This window comes from Phyllostomus hastatus, unplaced genomic scaffold (assembly GCF_019186645.2).
Source record: "Phyllostomus hastatus isolate PE091 unplaced genomic scaffold, TTU_PhHast_1.1 phas_contig_152, whole genome shotgun sequence".
NCBI classification, from domain to species: domain Eukaryota; kingdom Metazoa; phylum Chordata; class Mammalia; order Chiroptera; family Phyllostomidae; genus Phyllostomus; species Phyllostomus hastatus.
In genome coordinates, this window is record NW_025333622.1 from 492,235 (window position 1) to 505,617 (window position 13,383).

The window sequence follows — 13,383 nt, forward strand, 5'->3', positions numbered from 1 at the left end:
ATAAGATCAAAAGAAATTTAGAGAAAAATGAGAATGACAATGCAACATATCAAAACTTACAGGATGCAGCAAAAGCAGTAGAAAGAGGGAACTTTACATTGTTACAAGCTTATCACAAGAAATCCCAAGTAAACGACCTAACATTATAGTTTAAAGAACTATGAAAAGAAAAATGAAAGCAACCCGAAGTGTTGCTTTTCTTCAGCAGAAGAAAGGAAATAATAAAAATTAGAGCAGAAAGTAATGAAATAGAGAACAAAAGTATAGAAAAAATTAGTACAACAAAGAGCTGGTTCTTTGAAAAATTAATAAAATTGACAACCTGTGGCTAGACTCCTGGCTAGACTCACTAAGGAAAAAAAGGGAAAAAACTCATATTAACAAAATCAGAAATGAAAGGGAAATTACCACAGACATCACAGATATACAAGGACTTATACTAGCATACCATGAAAGCCTATATGGCATCAACTTCAATAACCTAGAAGAAATGGATAATTTCTTAGAAATATATAACCTTCCAAGACCTGGCTGGCATAGCTCAGTGGATTGAGCGCGGGCTGGGAACCAAAGTGTCCCAGGTTCGATTCCCAGCCAGGGTACATTCCTGGGTTGCAGGCCAGAACCCCCAGCGACCGCACATTGATGTCTCTCTCTCTCTCTCTCTCTCTCTCTCTCTCTCTCTCTCTCTCTCTCTCTCCCCCCCTCCCTTCCCTCTCTAAAAAAATAAATAAATAAAATCTTAAAAAAAAAAAGAAATATATAACCTTCCTAGAGTGAATCATGAAGAATTGGAAAATCTAAATAGACCTATAAACAGTGATGAAATGGAAACAACCATGAAAAACCTTCCCCAAAATAAAAGTCCTGCACCAGATGGCTTCAGTAGTGAATTGTACCACACATTTCAGTTTTCATACCAATTTTTCTCAAACTCTTCCAAAAAATTCAAGACGAGGCAGTACTTCCTAACACATTTTGTGAGGTTAACCTAATCCTGATACCAAAACCTGGGAAGGACATCACAAAAAAAGAAAACTGTAGACTGATATCACTGGTGAATACAGATGCAAAAATCCTAAACAAAGGAAATCGAATTCCTATTTATTTTTTAAACACTAGGAAATCAAGTAAAAATACATTAAAAATCATATAGCATGATCAAATGTTGTTTATTCCAGGGACACAAGAATGGTTCAAAATATGAAAATGGTCAGTGTAATATATCACATTAACAAAACAAAGAATATAAATTGTATGATCTTATCAATAGATGCAGAGAAAGCATTTGATAAGATACAATATCCTCTTATGATTAACACACACAATAAAATCATTATTTAAGGAATGTACCTCAATATCATAAAGGCCACATATGACAAATTCTCAGCCAATAGTCTACTCAGTGGTGAAAACTAGAAAGATTTTGCTCTAAAATCAGGAAGAAGACAAGGATGCCTATTCTCACCACACTTATTTAACATAGAAATGGAAGTCCTAGCCAGAGCAATCAGGCAAGAGAAAGAAATAAAAGGTATCCAAACTTGGAAGGAAGAAGTAAAAGTGTCACTTTTTTACAGATGACATACAGAAATTCCTGAAGACTGTATGCAGAAATCCCTAAAGACTCTGCCAATATACTATTAGAAACAAATGCAGTAAAGGTGCAGGGTACAAAAGTAATGTACAAAAATTTACTGCTTTCCTGTATACAATCAATGAAACTTCAGAAAAAGAAATGAAAAAACAATTCCTTTTGCAATTGCAACCAAAAATAAAATACCCAGGGATAAGCTTAACAAAGGATGTGAAGGACCTATATACTGAAAACTATAAAGCATTATTAAAAGAGATCTTAAAAGGCACAATTAAATAGAATGATATTCTGTGTTCATGGATTGGAAGAGTCAACATTGTTAAGGTGGCCATATTACCCAAAGCATTATACAGATTTAATGCAATCCCAATCAAAGTCCCAATGTCATTTTTAAAGAGCTAGAACAAAACATCATCAAATTTGTCTGGAACCATAAAAGACCCCCAATGGCCCACACAACCCTGAGAAAAAACACCGAAGCCAGAGGTATCATACTACTTGACTTCCAATTTTACCACAGAGCTATAATAATCAAAACAACTTGGTACTGGCAGAAAAAATAGGCACACAGAGAAGTAGAATTGAGAGCCTAGAAATAAAACCACATATATATGTGCAAATAATTATTGACCAAGAAGCCAAAAACACACAATGAAGAACAGAAAGCCTCTTCAATACATGGTGCCGGGAAAATTGGAAAACCACATGCAAAAGAATGAAACTAGATTACAGTTTGTTCCCATGTACAAAAATTAATTCAAAATGAATCAAAGACCTAAATGTAAGATCTGAAACAATAAATTACACAGAAGAAAACATAGATACTAAACTTACGGACCTTGGTCGTAGATAACATTTTATGAATTTGACCTTGAAGGCAAGGGAAGTAAAGGCAAAAGTAAACGAATGGACTATATCAAACTGAAAAGCTTCTGTAAGCAAAAGAAACAACAACACAAAAAGGCAACCAACTGAATGGGAGATGATATTTGTAAACAACAGCTCCAACAAGGGGTTATCCAAAATATATAAAGAATTCTTACAGTTTAATACCAAACAAACAATCCAATTGAAAAATGGGCACAGAACCTCAGCAGATACCTCTCCCAGGAAGACATGCAAACCACCAAATGATATATGAAAAGATACTCAACTTTACTAGGATATTAGGGAAATGTAAATTAAAAGTACAGTGAGATATTGCCTCACACCTGGTAGAATGTCTGTTATCAATAAAACAGGTAATAACAAGTGTTGGAGAGGTTGTGGACAAAAAGGAACCCTCAGTCACTGCTGGTAGTAATATAGACTGGTGCAGCTACTATGGAAAACATTCCGGAGGTTCCTCAAAAAATTAAGAATAGTTACCCTGTCCCTCTTCTGGGCATCCAACTGAAAAACTTGAAAACATTTATGCACAAATATATATGCACCCCTATGTTCATTGCAGCATTATTCACGATGGCCAAAACATGGAGACAACCAAAGTATCTCTTGATAAGTGTTAGGTAAAGAAGATGTGGTACACATATAGTGCAGAATACTACTCAGCCATTAGAAAAGATGAAATACTGCAATTGTGACAACGTGGATGGACTTGGGACTGTTATGCTAAGGGAAATGTCAGTCAGAAAAATCTAAGAACCATAAGATTTCACTCATATGTGGGATATAAATCTGTGCTCATAAACACAGATAACACTATGGTAGTTACCAGAAGGAGTGGGGTGGAGGGTTAGTGAAAGATAAAGGGGGTCAAATATTTATGGTGATGGAAAATGATTTGACTTTGGGTGGTATGCACAAAATGCAATATCATAGTAACGTATACTTGTAACCTATATGATCCCACTAACCAGTGTCACCCCAATAAATTAATAAAAAATAAACAAGATAGCCATTTATTTCCTACATTCCTGCGGTTTGAGGAGATAGTTAGCCCAGGGTTGGTATGGCCTACCATGGCAGGCATGCATTTTCCTTCAGTCTTCCATTCCTAAGGACACTTTATGGGCCAAGATGTCTGATGGACCCCCAGCTATTACATTTGTGCTCCAGGAAGGAAGTAGAGATGGAGGGGAAGTCTGCTCAGCTTTTTTCCCTTTTAAGGACACTTTCTGGAAGTAGGACATAGAACTCCGCTAAAGTTCCACGGGCCAAAAGTTAGTCATGTGACTCATTAGCAGCAAGGGAAGATAGGGAATGAAATCTTTCCTCTAGATGACCATAAACCTCAGTTAAAAATGGAAGGTCTATGAGTATGGGAAATGTACATGGGAGAACAGCTAACTAGCTGTCCCTGCAACATTGAGTATTTTTTAAGACTTGATTTTAACAGACCTTCTGCCTTTTTATTGAGCATCTAGAAAAATCAACTAGTTTTCATAAGCAGGTAAAAAAAGAGTACTATGGTGTTTCACACAGAGTAGACAGTTATCAACGATCTGATTGGTCCATTTTAATTCTAACCCTCAGGTGCACACGATTTCAGAGGTTGTGGGTCAGGCAGACTTTAATGAGGGACTTTATGTAAATTGTACCCCAGTCTTTGTGGAACAGTAAGAACAGATGCTAATGAGACTGAGATGTCATGTGTACTACATCTCCGGAGCGCTCATGTATCTGCAAAGCAGTGTTCTCTGCTCCTCTACATAAATGATACAATGAACTATCACAAGTGTTTGTTAAATGAAGATAAAACTATTATTATCACAGACGTTGGAGCTCAGAGAGGTTAATTGGGAAGCCGTTTAGAGAAGCAGTTGAAAACCAGCATGACCAGTCATTGATCCCAAATGAGATACTAATGCTACAATTTCCATTGGCTCTGTCACCGAGGACAGGTTTTTTAAAAAATCTGAATCTCTGTTCCATTTCCTTCCTCTCCTTCCTCTCCTCCCTTCCTCCCTCCCTTCCTTCCTTCTATTCTTTCTTTCTTGACACAGTAAATTACAGAGCTGGAACTCAGGAATGTTTCTCATCAATCCAGGGCCTTGGCAACATGATTTTTGGTAACATTCATGTGGAAATTTCTTTAATCATAGCTTCCTCACAGTGGAGGGCAGAACTGGTGGAGATGCTAGAGGTGAAGGTCATCAGGATGGCCATCTACCATATGTTCTTCAGCTACTATGAGCCATCCCCCCCTTAAAAAGCCCTGATGTCAGACTAGGCAAAAGATACCTAGTTATGGAGTAGGTCCCTTAACTCTCATTTCTGCTTTCTTCTGACTCATGTGCTTCCTTTTTTGTTCTGTAAGTACAGAGATAGGTGCACTAGAGATAAAAAAGACTCAGGATACCACCCTGTTTCTGGCAGGTATAATGCTGTAGAGCAGGAATTCTCCAAACCGAGTCACTTACATGCTACCTTCAACAATTGTACCTTACCTGTATATACCAGTGCTATTCATTCCTTTACGCTGACTCTTTATTTTTTAATAGCTTCAGCCTGAGCAAATGTATATGAAATCCAGCTTTGATATTGCCTCGGCCCGCGAGGCAGTCAACGGGGTCCGCCGATATACCTGCAACGGATGAAAAGGGATGGGACAGGAGGCGCGAAAGAATGACAGCAAGACAAAGGATTCTGATCAAGCTGCCAGTTTTATTTTAAAATGGAGGGAGTTATATAGAGGAGGGTAAAGGAAGGCAGATAGGGGAAGTAGCTCTGGTTGGTAGCTTTGGGGCGTGCTCTTAACTGGGATAGGCTAGGGGGCGCATGATAGGCGCGTGATCAAGGCACTGATTGGTGTGCCGCCTGTGTGCTCAGGCTAGGCACCTACAATGCTTCTGACTGCAGATATCCTGTTGTGCAGGAAACTTCTGACCACAGATGTCCTGTTATGTACGCGCAATTTCCATCTCTGGCTGCATCAGCCTGCTTTAGGCTTATCCCTGCCCCCAACATGATATAATTGAAATTTCTTTTAAATATAGGTTAAAGCAAACATAGCCATTAAAAGTTTCATGAGGTTTGTCTGTGTATTTTCTTGAACACTCCCAGTGGTGCACAGATCACATTTTGAGAAGCCCAACTTAGTGGAAAGAGCGTGGGTGGGTCTATCAACCCTGCTGTTTGTGATTTGTGTGACATTGGAATTGTTATTAATTTAACTTTATCTATCATAATTTGCTATCTGAGAGATGTAGATAATAATACCTACCTCATCAGTTATTATAAGAATTAACCAGAACATATGGCCAAGGAGACCAGCCAGGTCCTTGGCAGATAGCAAGTGCTCGGCAAATACATGGTCATTACTCCTTGAGGTGTGGAAATCTTCAAAAGTAGGAGACAATGGAGTGCTATTGTTGTGGCACTTGGTATAGATGACACTGAATCCTATGAGAAAGCTCAGGGTAAAGGCTGAAGTTGACTGGAATGTAAGAAGAAGGAAAATATTTGAGTAGATGTAAAGCCATTCTTACTCATGTCTCCAGCTCTGTTGGTTCTTGCTACTCGAAGTGTGGTCCACCGACCAGCAGCATCAGCTTTACTTGGCAGTTTGTTAGAAATGTGGAACCTTGGCCTCTTCCCCAAATCTGCTGCATCATAGCCTGCCTGTTAATTAGATTCCCAGACGATGTGTATGTTTGAGAAGCATTGCTCTGGGCACAAATATTCTATTTAAAATTTATTTCTATTAGGGGGTTAGTTCTTGCTGTAAGTGTATCCTTGCATCAGTATCACCTGGGACTGTGCTTTAAAAATGCATATTCTCAGGCCTCACATCAACCAGGGGCCTGGAATCTGCATTTTTAGTCTGTACACCATGGGATTTTTAGGACAGTTGTTTAGCAGCTTCTGCATTTAACCAATAATTTATTGGTTACCTCTGCATTCATTCTTCAAACATGTTTGCATTCAAACAAGGAAGAAGGCTTTTGAGGAAAAGAACTAATTGTGGTGTTAGTAAGCATTAAAGGGGAGGATCTCCATTCAATCTGTATGTAAAGCTCATTTGCATTAATTCTGCATCTCTGGAATCTTGGCATAAATTCTCATGATGACAGAGCAAAGGAGGAAGGCAGTATTTTAGCAATGTCACATATCTGGTTTTTGTTTTTCCTTTCTGTATTTTTCATTTGATTTTTTTTTAACATTGTGTTTTTCAGCCGTGCTATCAAGACTAATCAGGACCTACTCCCAGAAACGCCATGGACGCACATTTTCTACAATGATTTTTGGGGGACTCTTCTAACCCACAGTGGCAGCCACAAGTCCTACCGGCCACTCTGCACACTTTCTTTTCGCCTGAACCATGCCGTTGGAGGGCTGGATCCCTGGAGTTACCATCTTGTCAATGTCCTGCTGCACGCGGCAGTCACTGGTCTCTTCACAAGCTTCTCCAAGATACTCCTTGGGGACGGATACTGGACCTTTATGGCGGGCTTGATGTTCGCCTCTCACCCCATTCACACGGAGGCAGTGGCAGGAATCGTGGGGCGGGCCGATGTCGGAGCCAGTCTCTTCTTTCTCCTCTCCTTGCTCTGCTACATTAAACACTGTTCTACAAGAGGCTACTCAGCCAGGACTTGGGGCTGGTTCCTGGGGACAGGACTGTGTGCAGGATGCAGCATGTTGTGGAAGGAACAAGGAGTGACTGTTCTTGCAGTCTCAGCAGTTTACGATGTCTTCGTCTTTCACAGGCTAAAGATGAAACAAATCCTACCTGCTATTTACAAAGTAAGTGATTGTTGGAACTCCAGTATTGGGTTTCTGAGTGATCTCCTTGCTTGATCCTTTTTCACCATTTAAAAGGCAAATTTATTCGTCTTCAAAGAGGATTTAATGTAAGTTATGTTTTGATCTTCAGTAAGTGGAAGTGTTCTTTCTGACCTTTCTCTACTAACCTGAGTTTCAGTCACTGGTTGTTTTTTTTCTTGGGTTTCTTCACCTATTTTTCATGATTTCAAAGGGGGTATAGAAGGATAGTTTTGCCTTGTAAAGATTATGCATCTTTATAATTTATTTTTGTTCTTTCTGTGTTTCTGCTCCAATTCTCTGTGATCCTATTTATTATTGCCTATACATCATAATGTGTTTTTGTAAAAGTATCACAGCTGATGACAGAGCTAGATGCTAGCCTAGAGAGGGGAAATCCTTTGCCATTTGTTAATATTTGTTAATATTTGCTGAGTAGACCAAGGAAAACAGCCCTTCAGTAGTGCACTGGGAGCTCAGATTCTTAAACAATGAATCATTCTCCTTTTTCTTTTTGTACTGTATAAGAATAGGGGAGTTGAAAGACAAAGTGGTTATTATAAATTTTGTCCTGAGGCCAATTAAGACCTTTGCCTCAGAGCTTAATACCGGTTCTTCTGAGTTCCCTCAGTGGTTTCAAATGCAGTGTTGTTGGAAGGTCACAGAAGCACACTAGGACCCCACGTGCTTAAAGGGAACTGAACAATTTTCTGCTAGAGTGTTTAATGGGAAGCATTGGGTGGACTGCAGTGGTCCCCAATTTTTTTGGCACCACTGACCAGTTTTGTGGAAGACAATTTTTCCATGGACTGGAGTGTGGGGAATGGTTTTAGGATGATTCAAGGGCATTACATTCAAGCTCACCTCCTGCTGTGGGGCCCCGTTCCTAATAGGCCCAGACCAGTACCAAGTCCTTGGCGGGAGGTTGGGGACCCCTGGACTAGGGCATCTTGAGAAACTGCCTTCTTTCTACTTCCCCATTCTTTCTAACTACAGTAAATTCCCTTGCTTTGACTTTAAATACACAGACTGAACTTGGACATGGTTTCCAACCTCAGCCATGTTTTAAGCAGCACCCCCTTCCTTTTAGACACTTAAACAAGGAATAATACTTTTGGATAATTGCCCTGAGAAAGCTATCAAGTTTTCTAGTTTTGACTAACTCACTCCACAACCCCCCATTCCTAATTTTACTTAAAATCAAATTGGGAAGAAATGAAAATAAATTTAAAAAGGGAAGGAAATAGAAACAGAAACATTAATTTAAAAAATGACTTTTTTTTTTCACTTGATAGGCAGAGTAATTAGTGCTATGCTTCTCTGCAGGGAAGCATAACCTTTTCAGTTAGAACTCAAGTATCAAGTGCTTAATGACATTCTTTTGTGATTTCAATTACATGCTGAAACTTTAAAAGAAAACTCTGGGTTAGAGTTTGTGCTTGAACACAACATATGGTTTAAGACTCAAGCTCTTAATTTCAAATCAGTTTTAATTATTTTTTCATGGAGAATAGGGAGAATAATCTTTTTCTTTTCTTTTAAAACCATATCATTAACAATAGCAAGCTTTTTTTTAACTCAACATACAAATGGAATAAATTTAAATCATCATTCTTACCTTATGGAGACTGGGGCTGTTAAAAAAAAGGCTCATAATGGAGTCACCTGTGTTAAGCCCACCTCCATAAATCAAGACTTAATTGCAATTTCATCCTGTCCCTAGAATGTGACCTTTAACTAGGAATTACCAGGTTGGCAATGCAGAGCTAATCTGCCACATAGACCCCCTTTTCCCCCCAAGGTGAGACAGTCCCACTCTTTCCTCATTTCTTCTACTACCTTCCTATACAAGCCTCCTGTTTGGTACAGGCCTTTGGAGCTCCTTTCTGCTAGTTAGATGGGCTTCATGAATTGTTCAGTAAAGCCAGTTTGATCTTCAGATTTACTCAGAATTTTTTTTTTAATACAGTCCATTTGAAGAAGCAGACTCTTGCCTTGAAAACCTGTGAAACGTTGTGTTGTTGTTTCTTATAACAAATTTCCACTTTACCATTGTTACCAGACTAAAGGGGTCCACTTGCCTATGGGCATCAAAGCCCAATAAAACAAACAGGAGATTCCCGCAAAGAACATAAGGGTTTATTTTTTGGAAGTGGCCCACCCCCAGAGACAAAGGTGAGCTAATGCTCAAAGAGCTGGCTTCCCGCAGGCTTCCAGGGCATATATAGGGAAAAATTATCAGTCATGGTGACTAGGAGAGTTTGGATTGTGGTCTCTATTTATTGGCTGGTGCTAGGGTAGGGGGCGGTTGACCAGTGCATCTGGTGTTGGCGTCCACCCCGGCATAACTTGGTCTGGTTTCCCGCTTTGCTGGGCCTGGGGCTGAAGCACCACTGAGGCCTAGATATTATCTCTGGTTTGAGGGAGACTCTGTCTCTGTGGTCAGCAGACCTCAGGCTTTATTCCTGAGATTGTTTGGTGCTGACCAGAGAACATCATTGTCCTGAGAATGTAATGATTAAGGGGGTGGTCATGGAAGAGAGAGGGAGCTCGGTGAGTCAGTGTGCTGGATGAGGTCAGTTTTGATCAAAATCAAAGAAAGGGGAAACGTCGTATTAGAGAAATGAAATTTCTACACAGTTATTCCATCTATGAATTAGGAAATTATTTTGGTATGTCAATTTAGAACTTGCTTTTAAGACCTTTTGAAGTTCTCTTCTGGGAAATTTTCAGTTCTCTAAGCATATTTTCAAGGGCAGAGTTGCTGATAAAGCTCCTTACTGCAAATATGTCTCATACAATATTTTGAACATACTTAAAATAGAAAGTTATTCTTTGTTTATCTGGAATTAAAATTTAACTGGCCATGTTGTGTTTTATATGGTAACTTTACTCATATAGTTGCTGCTTAAGAAAATGAGAAATATCTATTGCAAAGGAACTCCTAGGAGTAGAGTGAAGTCCCTCATGCTATGGGAAAGGACTTAATTCTTTGGAGGCTCAGTGTCCTGGGAAATTTCCAAAATGGAAACTTGCCCAGACTCTGGCAACCACCATTTGCAGGTGTCAGTGCAGCAAAACTCTTCAGATGGTAGCTGCTATCTCAGCTAAGCTTTTTTTTTTCATTCTTAGATTTTAGGCCAGTGAGCTTAGTGAGGACATTGGGGTAACAGATTTTACAGACTTGTAAGGAACCATAGAAATTATGCAAGTCTCCTTATTTCCACCTGAGGCATAGAAAACCAGAGATGTGAATGTCATCTAGAAAATGATAGAATCACTAAGAGTAGGATACATTCTTTTTATTACAATGTGAAAATGTGAAGATGAGTAAACAAATGATAAATCAGATGACTGAATACTAGAAAAGTAAGTTATATGGAATTAACTCATATAATTCCGGCTGAGTAACTGTGGGCTAGTTCAATGACCTGTTTTTACGTTTGGAAATGGAGACAGTAATGTTTTTCCCTAGAGATGTTGGGAAGATTATATGAAATTGTGAGGTGCTCAGTGTGAGCTGGGTGCCCAGTGTTTGGAAAGTACCTGATGTGTATTAGGTGAACGGAAGGAAAGAAGAACTGTTGATAGGAATTGTAATTCTTTATCTTAAGAAGGCCAAAATGTAAGCTTCTACTTGTCTTTAGACATATAGTGGTTTGAAAGCTGAAGAGTGCATATTTAAGCCCAATCTTTCATTTAGAACCTCATGGCTATGGGGCTTATAAACATTGACATAGATTACATAAGGAAGTTATAGAAAATTCCATATTTTGTCTTTAAAATGTGTAGATTTTTATGCCTGGGGTGATTTGGAAGAGACAGAAGGAGGTAGATTAAAAGACTTTAGAAGTTTGTCTTAAACCTTAAAAGAATAATCATCTTGAATACCTTACAAATTAACTCTGCATCATAGTTATCATGGTTTGCTAGATGAAATAAACTTTCCTGCCCCATTTAAACATAATGCATATATAAACAGAAAACTCTAGTGTACAAATGTTTAACTCTGTTAAGCAATTAGGTAACCATTTAAATACTCTAAAAATGTATGTCCTCTTAAAGCTGGAATTTATTAGGACCATAGATAGGCAAGACTCCCCATTCTTTTCAGTTTCGTCAGTGATATTTTTATCATAGCAGTCATGCTCAGCTTCTTTCTTCACAGTGTTGGTGATTTTGGTTCTGTACCTCTTATCAGATGTTGGCCCCAAACTCACAGGGCCAGGCAGAAGGATCTACAGTGAATTTGGTTCTGCCCTATGAGTAGTGCTCTACTCCACCCCATTACTGCAGTATGAAAATACAGGTTTTGGTTTGGTAGACGTTTAAGATTCTTCTGACAAAAGAGACATCTGGATTTTTCTATGACATCTCCTATTGGTCATTATTGAGCCTGACAAAATCCTTGACCAGAGTTCTTGGCTGCCAGTTTTTACTTCTAAGACTCACACAGATGATGAACATGTCCATATTATGTGTGAGGCTTGCAGTTCTGCAAAGCCAATATGAAAGTTATGTTTTTCTTTGATGAAGTGTGTGAAAAACACTAAGTACCTGGCATATTGTAAATATTTTACTTAGTATTTAGTAAACACTTTCAGTGTTTATGTCTGCCAGGTAGTGTTCTGAATATGCTAAGAAATTAACATTTAACTTAAATGCTTATTGACAGTCATATGCTTTATGAAATAATATGGTTGAACATGACATGAAATGATAGTTGTCAACAGTTAGGAAGATGTATAAAAACAACACTAAATATAAAATCTTCAGAAATGTGTATGAATGAAATTAGTGTTCATAACTTTATAAACAAATTTTTAAAATGTTCCTAATTCTTAGCTTCAGAATGTTTCCTACATTGTCCATGGAATCTAGTACACCATCTGGCACATAGTAGGTACTAGTACATACACTTCCTTAAGATTTAGCTTTTAAAAGTATGTGCTTGAAATGTCCAAGTGAAATCCTGTACTCTCCCCTTTATGTGATGGGGATTTCATTCCCGGTCATTGAGACCTAGCAGGTGGGATTGGAAGAAATGCATGTCAGAAATATTTTGAAAAATAAATTTCTTAACCAAGTCTCACCAAATGATTGTTTTTGCCTTCTTTCGATGACTTTTACTTGTTTAGTTTTATGTGGTCAAAAGGTAAGGGCCGGGGAGGGGGGGATGCTTGAAATACGCTTAAACTAGCCTTGCAAATAAATGCTAGACTTTTATCTGCCCACAAAATATTTTACAAGTCTCCCATGACCCCAGGAGGTACATGGGTAATAAAATCAGTAAAAGCAACATTTTTCTTACTTATCCAGGATCAGTCATTGCTTGCCTAGTGGCCATTTTCTGTGCTTATTTAACATCTGTTAACTGTTTTAATGTGGAAACATCTTTTTTCTTCTTTATTAGCCTCATAATCACTTATTCAGTTACAGGTGGAAAATTTAAAAAAATCAAAGGAAATCTGAAAGTCAGTGTAGCAATTCTAATAATAGCCTAAGATAATTTGGAAAAATAAAGGCCTTTTAGTTAGATCTTATAGCAGTTTCTCTAGATACGCTTTTTTATTTACTTATTTTTTCTTTTTTATGGTATTTATTTGGGTGACATTGGTTAATGTATATAGGTTATGGGTTTCAGGTGTATAATTCTACAGCACGTCATCTGTGCACTGTGTTGTGTGTTCACCAGCCCAAGTCAAGTCTCCTCCCATCACCATTTATGTCCCCTGTATGCTCTCCGACCTCCCCTGACGCCCATACTGTTGTCCATGTCTGTGTTTTTTTCCTTAACCCTTTCACCTTTCTCACCGAGCCCTGCGACACGCCTACCCTGTGACAACTCTCAGTCTTTTCTCTGTATCTATGAGTCTGTTTTTATTTTGTTTGTTAGTTTATTTTGTTTGTTATAAGTATGTTTTTATATTTTAATGCTAGGCAGAGTGTGAATGATGGAGGTTGCATACAGTGAATGAAATTTACCTTTGTCTTGGGTTTCTCACATCAGGATGGAGTAATCAGACCCAGACTACCCAGCAATCCCAGATTTCCAAACAGTTTTATGAGGTTTATTTTGA

At 38.5% G+C, this 13,383-nt stretch overlaps 1 protein-coding gene across 2 annotated transcripts in view; it reads left to right on the forward strand.

Moving 5' to 3' along the window:
* The window catches only part of TMTC2 (transmembrane O-mannosyltransferase targeting cadherins 2), a 402,099-nt gene that overhangs the window by 145,366 nt on the left and 243,350 nt on the right, over window positions 1-13,383 (forward strand). For both annotated transcript variants that reach the window (XR_006784765.1, XM_045830613.1), the window contains exon 2: window positions 6,715-7,285. Coding sequence is in view for 1 of the 2 variants with exons in the window: in XM_045830613.1 (XP_045686569.1) it covers window positions 6,715-7,285 (571 nt within the window). In the remaining variant the exon portion in view is untranslated. The remainder of the gene's footprint in view (window positions 1-6,714; window positions 7,286-13,383) is intronic.